This window comes from Tamandua tetradactyla, chromosome 13 (assembly GCF_023851605.1).
Source record: "Tamandua tetradactyla isolate mTamTet1 chromosome 13, mTamTet1.pri, whole genome shotgun sequence".
Taxonomy (NCBI): Eukaryota; Metazoa; Chordata; class Mammalia; order Pilosa; family Myrmecophagidae; genus Tamandua; species Tamandua tetradactyla.
Window position 1 is genome coordinate 90,626,865 of NC_135339.1, and position 12,038 is coordinate 90,638,902.

The window sequence follows — 12,038 nt, forward strand, 5'->3', positions numbered from 1 at the left end:
TCTGGCAGGACCACCCAGGCTGGCTCCTTGGCCATTCTGCTGCCTCAGCGCTGTGGGAGGGGGCAGGAAAGGAACGTGGTTCCAGCATTCTCTGAAATGAAATCCCACCTACAGCAAACCGGCCGCCCTCTCACCTGCTCACATGCCGCCGGCCAAGCTCAAGGCGTTTCCTGGCGGTTCCTCTGTGCGAGGCCCCAGCCGGTTGCCGCAGGGACAACCAAGCCACAGCAGCCCCTCCCAGGGCCTTGCTTGTTTACTTTGGGCCTCCTGAGCCCCTCAGAGAGTTAGGGGCCCTGGGCGAGCAGACAGATGGGTGGGCCAACGGACGAGAATGTGTCGGGCCAGTGGGTGCTGGTGATTGTTGTGTGCTTGGGTGTGGGGCCTGGGTGCAGTGGACCGAGCACTTGCCCTCTGCCCTCCCTGGGGGCATCGCTTGCCCCAGCCCAGACCCTGAAGGCCTCAGGACACCGGGTCCACCCTCTCTGCTCAGACCCCCTCCTCTGCCCACCACACTGCAGCCTTCCAAGGAGCTGGAGGGAGGCTCACGTTTTTATCCAGAGCCAGGATCAAAAAACCGTTTGAGCAAACGAAAAGAGAAGGCTCTAGAATGTCGCCACAGAGATACTGTGTGGGTTAGATCCAGAGGGTCAGCCTGGAGGCAGCGCCGGTGAAGAAGTAGGTACTCCAGGGGGTGCTGGAGCCAGTGCCTGGAGTGAGGCTGAGAGCCACTGTCACCCGCCCTCGGCCCAGCCTGGCAGAGCCTCTGCCTGTGGCCTGGTGTTTAGTGGCCCCCGAACAGGGCACCCCGTGGTAAGCACCCACCAGGCTGACAGGGGCTGCATGTGTGATGGAGAGCTTCCCTGACCCGGGAGAGGGAGGCTTGGGGACCCCATTGGCAACAGGTCAGATGGCCTGACCATAGTGCAGGTGAAGTGGGAGACAGGGTGCTTTATAGGACGCCATGTTGGGAGGGGTGATGGAAGATATGATTGGAGGGGGGTAATGGGAGGGGGTAATGGGAGGAGGTGATGGGAGGGGGGTGCTGGGAGGGATAATTGGAGGGAGGTGATGGGAGGGGATGCTAGATTGGAGGGGTACTGGGAGGCGGCAGTGGGAAGGGGCGCTGGGAGGAGGTGCTGGAAGGCAGCACTGGGAGGGAGTGCTGGGAGAGAGCACTTGGAGGAGGTGCTGGGAGGGGGCACTGGGAGGAGGTGCTGGGAGGGGGCACTGGGAGACCATGTTCAGAGGCCGTGCCAGGACCCCTGCCCGGAGCCCTGCCTGGGACTTAGGGCAGGACACAGCTCTTTCCCACCTTTGCAGAAGGAGCCGCTCCGTGGCTCCAGGCCCTTCCTAGGCAGCCTGCAGAGCCCATGCCTCATCCCTGCCACTTGCTGGCAGGGGGTGCTGGGCAGGTGTGCAACCTCACTGGGTCTCAGCTTCCTCGGGTGTAAATGGGGTGATCTCTGGGTGGCCCAAAGGGGCGTTGTGACAGTGGGAGCAAGTGACCAGCCCTTCAGCTTACCTGTCCCCTCATAAGCACTCATGACTCCTGTTCAGTGGCCTGGGCCGAGCCATGACGGGCTTCCTGGCCAAGGACTTGGTCCGGGATTCACAACGCCCTGCCCTGCTGTGTGGGAAGAGGGGCTCTCCCGAGCACCGAGGGGGTCCCAGCAGCGCGCCAGTGAGGGGCCATGGGAGCAGCCAAGAATCCGAGCAGCTCGGCGAAGCAGCATGAGCTGGAGGTCAGGACACCCGAGCGCATGCCCTGCTGGGCCGCTCCTCCACTGCAGGCCTTCGGGAAGGTCCACAGAATGACCTGCTGGGTCAGGGCACTGCTGCACAGACACTGGGGGCCCACAACCACCTGAGGGCCCTGATAAAGGTCTTGTGTTGATGCAGCAGGCCTGGGCGGGGCCCGGGACTCTGCATTTTGAGTGAGCCTCGAGGCAGTGCTGACGGTGTCAGTTCCCTGTGCACACCTTGACTCTGCCACGTCCCTGGTTTCCCCTCCCAGAATCACTGGACGTCCTTCAGGGCCAGCGCGAAGCCACAGTTCCTCTAATTTCTCCCCACCCAGTCCCTTGTCCCTGTGTCACCCAGTTCACAGCTCTGTTTTCTCAACCTATAAATATTTGTGGGGTTCCCACACCCAGGACTATGGGTCCCCAGAGACACGGTGGGGAGCACAGGGCCTGCCCCTGCCTTTGTGTCCCTTCGAGGCTCGTGTCTGGCTCTCCCCGTTTGTCCACATGTCCACTGAGGCCCCTGCAGGAAGCTGGAGCCTGCATCTCCATTGCTCCGTGCCCCGGCTCTGGCCGAGGATCTAGGCAGAGCCTCGGTTAGGTGGTTTGTTCAGGGGCTGCGCTCTTCATTCCCGGGCGGGGGAAAGCTGGCGCAAGTGCGGTGTTCGGAGTCATCAAGTTGAGCACTAACTCTACATTTTCTTCCAGTCCTTACCCTCTGGACACATACAAGGAACTTTTGACCTGGCAAATAAAGAAGAAAACAGAGAGAAAAACAGATATCCCAACATCCTTCCCAGTAAGCTTTTCATTTTTTTGCACGATCGGTGGCATTTTGACTGGTCTCAGCTTTGCCTTTGCACCTCCCCAGGATTTGTCTTCCCAGTGAGTCTGGTGTCCCCCCTGCACCAGGACCTGGACTGCAGGCATTGGCATAGCTGCCCAGCATTGGCACCTGCCTTTCTCTGGGAACTGGTCTCCCTGTCTGTGGGTCTGGCTGCTAAGCCTGTGCTCACCGGTGAGGCCTGATCTGCTTGCACAAGTGGGCAGGTCCCTGCCCGGTAGGATGCAGGCCTGGTCCCCAGCCGAGGGTAGAAATGACAGAATGAGAAATGTATGGGTGTTTGGCAGCTTTGTGGGAAGGCTTGGCAGCAGCCCAGTGTTAACCACAGCAGCAAAAGGTGGCCATGGGCTGCGGGAGTGGGGTGCCAGGAGGTGGGCATGGCAGGGAGCAGGCAAGCAGGAGCGGATCTGTACCAGGCTCATCTTGGGGCATCTGCTGCAGTGCTGGGCTGTGCCCTGGGCACCGGCTTCCACGGCCTTCCTGGCTGCCAGGACAAGGCCTGCAGGCTCCCAGCCACCTTTGCTCACCTGGCCTGGGCGGATGCCACCTCCCACACCGGCCCGGCAGTGTTTCCCTGTGGGGCTGTCAGAACAGCCGCCCCCAAAGGGCGCTACCAGGATCAGGTTTGAATCCTGAGCCCAAGACCCACCTGCATTCCATGGAGCCTCCCTTCTCAGGGTGTGGGATCAGGAGAGCTTGCCTATGGAAAACCGGCTTCAGCGCATTAGCTCCAGCCTACATTTTTGGGATTAGAATTGAGTCTATCTGCTCTGAATGAAAATCAGCCGTGGTCCATTAGATATATATGGTCTCTGAATTTTCAGCATTTTATAGAAATATCTCTTTCCCATTCAACATGCATAGGATTTATTTGCAGTTATTACAAAACCCACCATGAGCTTATGATCCAATTAAAACTAGAAGAATTAATCAAATAGCTGTCATTCAACACAGATTCATAGAAGCAGCCAAGAGTGGATCAGCGACACCAGTCTGGCTGTCCCTGAGCTGGGAGGGAGGTTCTGTCCAGTGGTCAATTTGGGACACATTTTGAAGGTCAAGTGCACAGGATTTGCTCCTAGTTTGGATATGGCCTGTCAGAGAAGGGGAGCAGCCAGCTCTGTGATTTGAACACAAAGGAAGGAAAGGGAAGATGTGGCAGGAGAAGGTTTGGGGTTTTGGAATAGTTGGGGTGAAGTGGAAATGGAGAGATTCGGCAATTAGGCTCACTTAATTAGTCCAGTGTATCCACTGATTTACTCTGCTAGCACCAGGAAGTTTGCTGGGTCCTTTGCCTGCTTTTTCTCAATCTCTGAACCCTTTATGGCCTAGAGATAGCGTGTGCTAAGAGCATTTGCTGGGTGGGACCTCAGTGTGAGCAGCAGCAACGGCCAAGTGTGGGGGTCACCCCTGCCCGCCCCCACCCCCAGAGGTGTGTTCCAGGCTGAGCAGGTGCCTGGCTGGGAATCACCCACCTGATCTGGTTCCCTCCCTACCTGCTGCAGCCCTCCCCCAAGCCAGATTCCGTGTTCTGCAGCTCTTACCAGGAAGTAATTTGGCCTTTTCTTCCAAACATAAAATGACATTATAATGCCAAACCAGCTTCCTCAAAGACCCCCTAAAGACTCCTTTCCCACCCCCCTCACCCCACCCCACCCCACCCCCTGGGGAGAGGGCCCTGCCCCAGCCCCTCCCACTGAGGGACTTCAAACTGCCGATGGCCTCCGGGGGCTCAGGGCCCTGCCAGGCGGCTGTGTTCTATGCATGAGTTGCTGGTTTACAAGGCCAGCCTGCACACGCTCGGGGGTCATGAGGTGGGCCTGCCAGTGGCATCTGTCATTTGCATCAGAAGTGGTGAGGCCGAGTGAAAGGGGTGTGTGTCATTTAGCTGAGCTCTGGCACGGGGGCCCCTGGCTGGCTGCCGGCGGTGGGCTGGGCCCCGGGGGCTTTGTGCAGGAGGCATTTGGGCTAAGCTGCCCCCCTATCCCAGGCGTGGAAGTCCCGGATCTCACTCAAAGTGGGGATTAGGCCCTGCCCCCACCTCCCCTGCTGCTCCCCCCCTCCCCCCTTCAGATTTCCAAGTTGCAACTTGGACTGAATGGACGGCCCGGGTCCCAGGTCCCTGAGGCCAGGAGACTGGACAAGTTGATGTGTCTGCAGGCTGGATTTGTGCTGCTGGATGGGCTCCGGGGCCCGTGGCTAGGGACGGCCCTCTTTTCTGGAAAACCACCAAAGGCTGATAATTTCAGGAAATAATGTTTCAAAAGTGATGTGTGACTTTTTAGAATAAAGAGACAGGAAGCTCTTAGAAACTGCGAGATTCTAAATCTAACCGGAGGCTATTTTTTCCCCTTCTGCTTTCCTATAGCTGTCTGCGAAGCACAAATTATTCCAAATTATTTCCAGCTCGCTTTTTATGTGCTTAGGAAAGCTAACTTCGCTTCAGGGTTGTCAGCCCCTGAGTGGGGGGTGGGGGTCTCACAGAGAAATTCTCACGAGCTTTCAGTTGGGGGGTCTGAGACCCCCAGGGTCCTGAATGAGACAAGATGGGTCTGGAATTGCCCTGAAAATGGCTGTAAGTGTGCGACAGGCCATGCGTGGTCAGTAATTAATCCGATTACATCCAGTACATCCGATTATGCGCCTTCTAGTAGGCAGGCACAGCTACAAGTCACCCCCAGGCCCAGCTCTGCTCCTCAGCCAGGGCCCTGCCTCTTACACCCTCCAATACCAGCGCCTCGGGCCCAGAGCCCTGGCAGGGGCCCATGAAAAGCTTCTCATTTATTTCTACATCAGAAGGAAAAGAAATAAGTCTACTCCCTGGTCCAGATTATCGTTTCTTTATGCTATGTAGTTGTAAACTTACAATTTTAATATTTTTTAATGGGAGAAAGGGCCCACAGAAGTCATAATGCAGCCCTAATAGGGATCTCCCCTGTGCACGTGTGTGCACAGTCACACACACACACACAAACGCACATACCCTGGTCAACCCTCCCACCTTGGAAAGCTGCTCATGGAACAGGGGGAACCGTCCGAGCAGGACCGCCATGCCCAGCAGCCCGCCATGCCCGCCAGGTGTGCTTGAGCCTGTGCCCGCCTTCCAGCCCTGAAGGCAGACCGTAGGGGACAGAGTCCACCCTCCCCGGGCCCCAAGGTCCGCTTGTCCCCAGAGTGATCATGGTCAGTGCTTGGGAAAATGTAGGACGGTGAACCCCAATTCTTCCATCCTGGGGTCCTCCTAAATGCACCTACACACATGAATCTCAGGGCTCCATCTGGGGTTTAGAAAGCATGGCCATGGGGCTGCAGGAGTCCCCGCACATCCCGCTTCTCTTGCTCTGGATGATTCGGCAGTTCCCAGGGCCGGCTCCCTGGAGCGCTCTCTTCTGTCGTCCGTCCCCAGGTTCTATGAAGCACCCCTTGGGGTCTGGCCCTGTCGTAGGTGTTGAGGCTCAGAGATGGTAAGACAGATGTGGTTCCACCTTAGGGCACCGGCAGGCTTACCTGGGGGTGCAGGTGGCGGCTTCTGCAGCCTGCGGCGGCCCCAGCAGACCTGGCAAGTCCTTCTTAGTGCTTGATGCCTTAGGTGCAGGAGGGCGAGGCAGACGGGATGCCCTCTCCCCCGACAACACAGTGGGTTCTGTTTTCCAGATGACCACTTCAGGGTGATTTTGACCCAAGTGGAAGGAATCCCCTGTTCGGACTATATCAACGCTTCCTACATAGACGTAAGTCTAAGTTTACTTCCTGCTCCTGTGTGGAGCACGTGCCATGGCCGTTTGGGTTCTCAATGTCAGCCGTGGCCCGTGGCACATCCTTTTCTAACACCCAGAGAGGGGATTGGCACAGCCTCCCTGGGCAGTCGGGGCAGACACCCTGAGAAGGAGAGACTTCCGCCACTGCTGAACTCAGCTCTGCACCTGGGAATTTGTTTTCAACAAGGATGATCACACAAGAATGTTCACACGGCGTTATTTATATTACCAAAAAATAGAACTGGAGGGAACTGGTTAAATAAATTGTGGAAAACCATATGCAGTGAAATACCACAAATATAAATATATATATTTTTTGCATGGGCAGGCACCAGGACTTGAACCTGGGTCTCCGGCATGGCAGGCGAGCACTCTGCCACTGCCCCACAAATATCTTTTTTTTTTTTTTTTTTTTTTTTTTTTTTTTTTTTTTTTTTTTTTTTAAAGGAAAGACAGAGAGAAGGAAGGAAGGATAGAGGGAAGGAAGGAAGGAAGAAAGGGAAACATTTTTAAACATTTTCTTGTTTTATTGTATTCTGTTTCTCCGTTTTTGTTACATGGGCTGGGGCCGGGAATCGAACCGAGGTCCTCCGGCATAGCAGGCAAGCACTTTGCCCGCTGAGCCACCGCGGCCCGCCCGACACAAATATCTTTTAATTAAGCTGTAAAGGATTGTCTAACATCAATTCTAAAATTCTCATTAAAAATAGGCTATAAAAACGTTTGTACATATGAACATTTAAAAGTGTGTTTGCATGTTTTTGTGTCTGAGAATGACACAAAAAACAAAGAAAAAAGATTAGAGAGAAAACATATTACAATAGCATTTGTTATTTCTGAAACTTCTGGGGAGTTTTTTTTTCTTGCATTTTCCGAATTCTCCAGGATGAATATGTATTATTTTTCTAACAACAAAAAATCCTCTCAGCAAAGGCAATTCTAAAAGAGTATAAAATTTGGTTTTATTTCTCTAGGGTTACAAAGAGAAGAATAAATTCATAGCAGCTCAAGGTAAGCTTGATCTTAAGTTAATTTCTGAATGCCCCTTTGGTAAAATGGAGTGGATGCATATTGTTTCCTTCTCTGATACCAACTATACCAAGAATTGTATTCTATATCACTGGATTTTTTTAATGTGTGTACTGCTACATGTCCACTGAGTGATTGCATTGATGGAAGTGCATGTGTCTAAGCACGAGAAATTCAAAGACACTCTGAATCTCTTGGGCCTCGCGGTGAGCTGGGGGCTGGGGGGTCCCCTCGAGCTTGTCAGAAATGCAGGGTCTCAGGCCCAGCCCACGCCCGCTGAATCAGGATTCCCGGGTGACTCGCATGCTCGCGAGGGCGTTACAGCTGGAGAAGTAGTAGGTGTGAGAGGACGCCCTTTGTCCCTCCAGCTGAGCTTCAGAAGCAGATGTGTTGGAGCCTGCGGGGGCTACTTCCTGCTCTGCAGCAAGGCAGATGGTTATGGGGCAGGGGAGATATGACATCTAAGTGTAGGTGTAACCCACATACTAGATGTGCACTGTGGACAGACACACATACCCATTTCCACACCTGTATGATTTCCACACAGCACCCCACGGTCCAGTGGTTTAAAGCAAGCCTGTCTTCAAAGGGAAGGGATAGAAGAGGCTGTCGGAAACTCTGTGACAGCTTCCAAGAAGAGAATCCTCAGTCTGGATGCCTTCTTACCATCCGCCCCTCAACTCAAAAGCGTTGCCATTTCAGCGTGCTGCACCTTCCCCTAGATAACCCTGGATCTCTCTCCAGGAGCGCCACGTGACTCCCAGGTGGGGGAGGGGGTGGACTTTCAGATTGAGGCCACACCAAAGGGATGTCTGAACCATGGAAACACACCCTTGCCCTTGTGAATTATCCAACGTGGTTGTGTCGGGTCCTTCCACTTGACCAGTTTTCATCCCAGGAGCTGCAGCTGTGGGAAGGATGGAGCTAAACTAGACTCCCCAGCCTCCCTCACTTCCCCATATATACTGAATATATTCAGTATAGGCTCACCTGGGGAGCTTATTAAAAGGCAGACCCTTGAGCAATAAAGGGACACACACACACACACACACAAGCATGCATATGCACACACAGAGTACATCAGAAGGTTGCCCAGCTGGAACCATGAGAAAATCTGACAAACATGAGCTTGACCAAATAGAGGTGCAGTTTTCTTTCTTATAAGTAGAGGAAGGTAGTCCAGAGCTGGAGCAACAGTTCAAGGGAGAAAGGCTTCTTTATCTTCTTTGTCCACAGTCCTTAGCCTGGAACTCTTACCTTCAGTGTCCCAATGTGGCTGCCACACCACCAGGCATTGTGTCTGCATTCAGGCAGGACTCAGGGCCCAAGGCAGGGGAACTTGTTGTAGCCATACTTTATCTTTTGTTCAGATCCCCTCCTCAGGGACTGCAGCCCACATCTCCTTGGACAGCACTATTTCATCCCAGCTTGCTTGGGAGACCGAGATCTCTACAGAGGAAAAGAGGGTCGGAAGGGGGTGGGGTCACTCAGCCCACAGTCTCTAGGCCTGTCTCTGTCTCTGCCTCTCCCTGTTTCTCTCTGTCACACACACACACACACACACAACCACACAACCACTCTGAGTCACCTGTTGTAGAGTGGGGCCTGGTGCTCTGAAGCTTTAGCAAACACCTGGGTGGCCACAAGCCACCCTTCGAACACGCAGCTTTAGGCCCACCTCCCCTGTGCTGGCCCTTTACCGCCCATAGGAGTAAAATAATCCAAACCTGCGCCAATCATCTGAGTCCCCGCCCACTTGCTGGTGCTGTCATAGGGTCACAGGCCGTGTCCCTGAGCTCTCCCCAGGACCCCCCCCCCACTGAAGCTGCGCAGGGCATGACCTGTGAACTTGTGCCATGGCCTTCCCTTATGCCCTCTGACGTTGGGATTATCTTCTACCTACATAGGCCCAAAACAGGAAACAGTGAACGACTTCTGGAGAATGATCTGGGAACAAAAGTCCGCAACCATTGTGATGCTAACTAACCTGAAGGAAAGAAAAGAGGTAGGTCCTGCATCTGGAGCTCAGGGAGCAGTCTCCTGTGGGCGGGGGGGGGGGGGGGGGGGGGGGGGGGGGGGGGGGGGGGGGGGGGTGACGGGGACGACGCGGTTCTTACCACTTCCTTTTCCTTCTTCCCGCCCTCCTTATCACTGAAGAGAAACAAAAACAAAACACCCAAGGCTGACAGCGTTTTTATCTTAAAGCCTGCGCTCCCAGTCACTGTTCTCTGATATAAAAAAGACACACGAGTTTTCTTTTACCAGTTCGAAGATGGGTCCCAGCCTGGAGCCCCGGGTTTTAGTAGGCGGGCGGTGGGCCTCTGCCTCGAAATAGAAATGACTTTGTGCTTTATGTCCCGACTGGAGAAATGCACTTGAAAACAAGTTGTACTGAGGGATGTTGATTTGTCAGGCAAATAAGCTTAGCTGACTGTTTCTCACTCAAGAAGTAACGCACGTGCAACTTACGGAAGTTACAGCAACCCCAGAAGAGCAGTTGGGGGGATCCATTCATGTGCTCAGGGGCCCTCTGTCTGCTTAGGGTCCCCTGCGCAAGGGTAGGGAGTCATGGGGGGTTGGGGGTTGCTGCCCAAGGGCTGGTGTGAGGTCGGCAGGCAGACAGAGGTTCCCCAGGAGAGGCAGACACCAAATCTACATAGAATGTGCCAGGAGGTGACATTTAAAAATGTTACCCAGACAGTGGGGACAGGGAGGGTGAGTGGGCAGGGGTGCAGCCAAGGCCAGTGCAGGGGTGAGCCTAGCTCCACACTAGGCTGGGTGCAAAGCCTTACCCCCCCACCCCCCCACCCCCACCCCAGGACACTCCTTCACTGTTTAGCCACAGGGACACAAACCCCTGTAGAATAAACCAGAATCACACCCGGCAGGACAGGCTGCTCCCAGGCAGACAGGAGAGGGGATAGCAGGAGCCCCGGCTGGGAACAGCTCTGTCCTGGGCAGTGGGCTGGGGGTGGGGGAAGATCGCTTAAGAGATGACTGGGTCTCAGAGAATGAAGGGAGTTTTCTGTAATTCAGGGAGGGGGATGTGCTTGGGAACCCCCAAGCAAACTATGTCCAGACCCCAGACCCAGGGGGCAGGACCCCTAACTGTGGCAAGAACAGGGGACTTGGGGCCAGACTGCCAGGGACTGGCTGGGGAGCTGAGAGGGACAGCTGGGTGCCTCGTCCAAAATGCCAGGCGCATGGGGAGCTGGGGGTGGAGCGAGCAGATGGAAGACTGTTCTAGCATGTTCTAGCATGTTCTAGCATGAGGGCCAGAACAGAGTGGTGGCAGGTGCTTTGGGAGGCAGGACCAATGTGGAACTTGGCTGTAGTGTCTGGGCTGCCCAGCCCTGCGCTGGCCTGCTGGGTCCTGGGGACAGTGCCAGGCATGGGCCACGGAGGTGACCATGGTCTGCCCCTGCCTGTGAGGCCCCATAGCTCAGGAGACACTGGCCTTGGGGACCTAAGGTGGGGGCAGGCGTCCTCCAGGAAGGGAGGCCATGACACGCTCTCGTCCCACAGTACCGTCAAAACGCACAGACAAAAGCCTGCAGCCACCATTTCTGGCCAGGGATAGGATGGAGGTTCTGGTTTTGGTTTTGAAGGAGCTGGGACACAGGGCAAGGGAGGCCACCCCTGCTGGGAGTGCAAACCCTGCCCTTATCATCTGTCACAGAAGGAGAGCACACAGGAGTGACGTGGGGCTCCCAGGGAATGGGGGCTGAACTCCCCTTCCCCACAGCAGCTGTGCGGGACGGAGCCCTCACTCCGAGCAGGGGCTGTCACTGGACCCTGCTGGGGGAAAGGAGGCAGACACTTGGCGAGGGGCCTCGGGGTCCACTGCAACTGGCCGTCCCCTGGGACCAGCGTTGCCCTGGACTTGTTTCAAAGTATGAAGCATAATGAGGCCAGCATAGGAGCAGTGGGGTTCGGAGAGCACCCCGTTTCCCCCTTTCCGTCATTCTGCTGCTCAGTTCATATTTGCCTTCTGATCTCTCTCCACAGCCTCCCACTGGATTTTCCATCCCTGTGACTCAGGGCTGCCTTGCTTCCGCATCTGAAATTTTACCATTTAAGATGAAATCTTTTCTCAATAGTTCCCCTTTCTTAATTGCTTACACTTCTGTTGTGGTCTGTCTCCCTGGCTTCAGTATCCGGTGCTGAGGGCTGTGAAATGCAGCTTCTCCTGTGATCTGCCACTGAGGGAGGGGAGGGGGGAAGGGGAAGGGGGAAGGGAGAGGGGGGAGGGAGACAGAGGGGGGAGGGAGACAGAGGGGGGAGGGAGACAGAGGGGGGAGGGAGAGAGGGAGACACCCTCTGCTGCAAAAAGGGGGCTGGTAGTGGCACAAAAGCACCAGCCAATGTAAACCCAGGCCCTCTGGGAAGTACACCAGCTGCTGACGGGACTTGGCTGTCCTCTCCTAGAGGGGAGAATCTAGGGTGGGTCCCAAAGGCCTGGGTAGGGCTAGACACCCCCAAACCAGGGCCTGCCAGGCATTTGCTGCTTCCCTGGTCTGCTTTAGAGCTTCCTGGGAAGGAGGGACCAGTGCGCAGTGGGGACATGGGAGGGGAAGGTTTGACCCTGGCTTGTCCTAAAGCAGGGGTGCGGGTCTCCAGAGAGTGGCACAGCACAGTGCTTTCTGCTTTATACAGTTATTAACG

General features: G+C 55.2%; 1 protein-coding gene across 6 annotated transcripts in view; it reads left to right on the top strand.

The window, feature by feature from the left end:
- The window catches only part of PTPRE (protein tyrosine phosphatase receptor type E), a 108,522-nt gene that overhangs the window by 77,378 nt on the left and 19,106 nt on the right, over positions 1-12,038 (top strand). For all 6 annotated transcript variants that reach the window (XM_077126407.1, XM_077126405.1, XM_077126404.1 and 3 more), the window contains 4 exons: positions 2,451-2,541; positions 6,241-6,317; positions 7,319-7,355; positions 9,281-9,378. In XM_077126407.1, the coding sequence (XP_076982522.1) occupies positions 2,451-2,541; positions 6,241-6,317; positions 7,319-7,355; positions 9,281-9,378 (303 nt within the window). The remainder of the gene's footprint in view (positions 1-2,450; positions 2,542-6,240; positions 6,318-7,318; positions 7,356-9,280; positions 9,379-12,038) is intronic.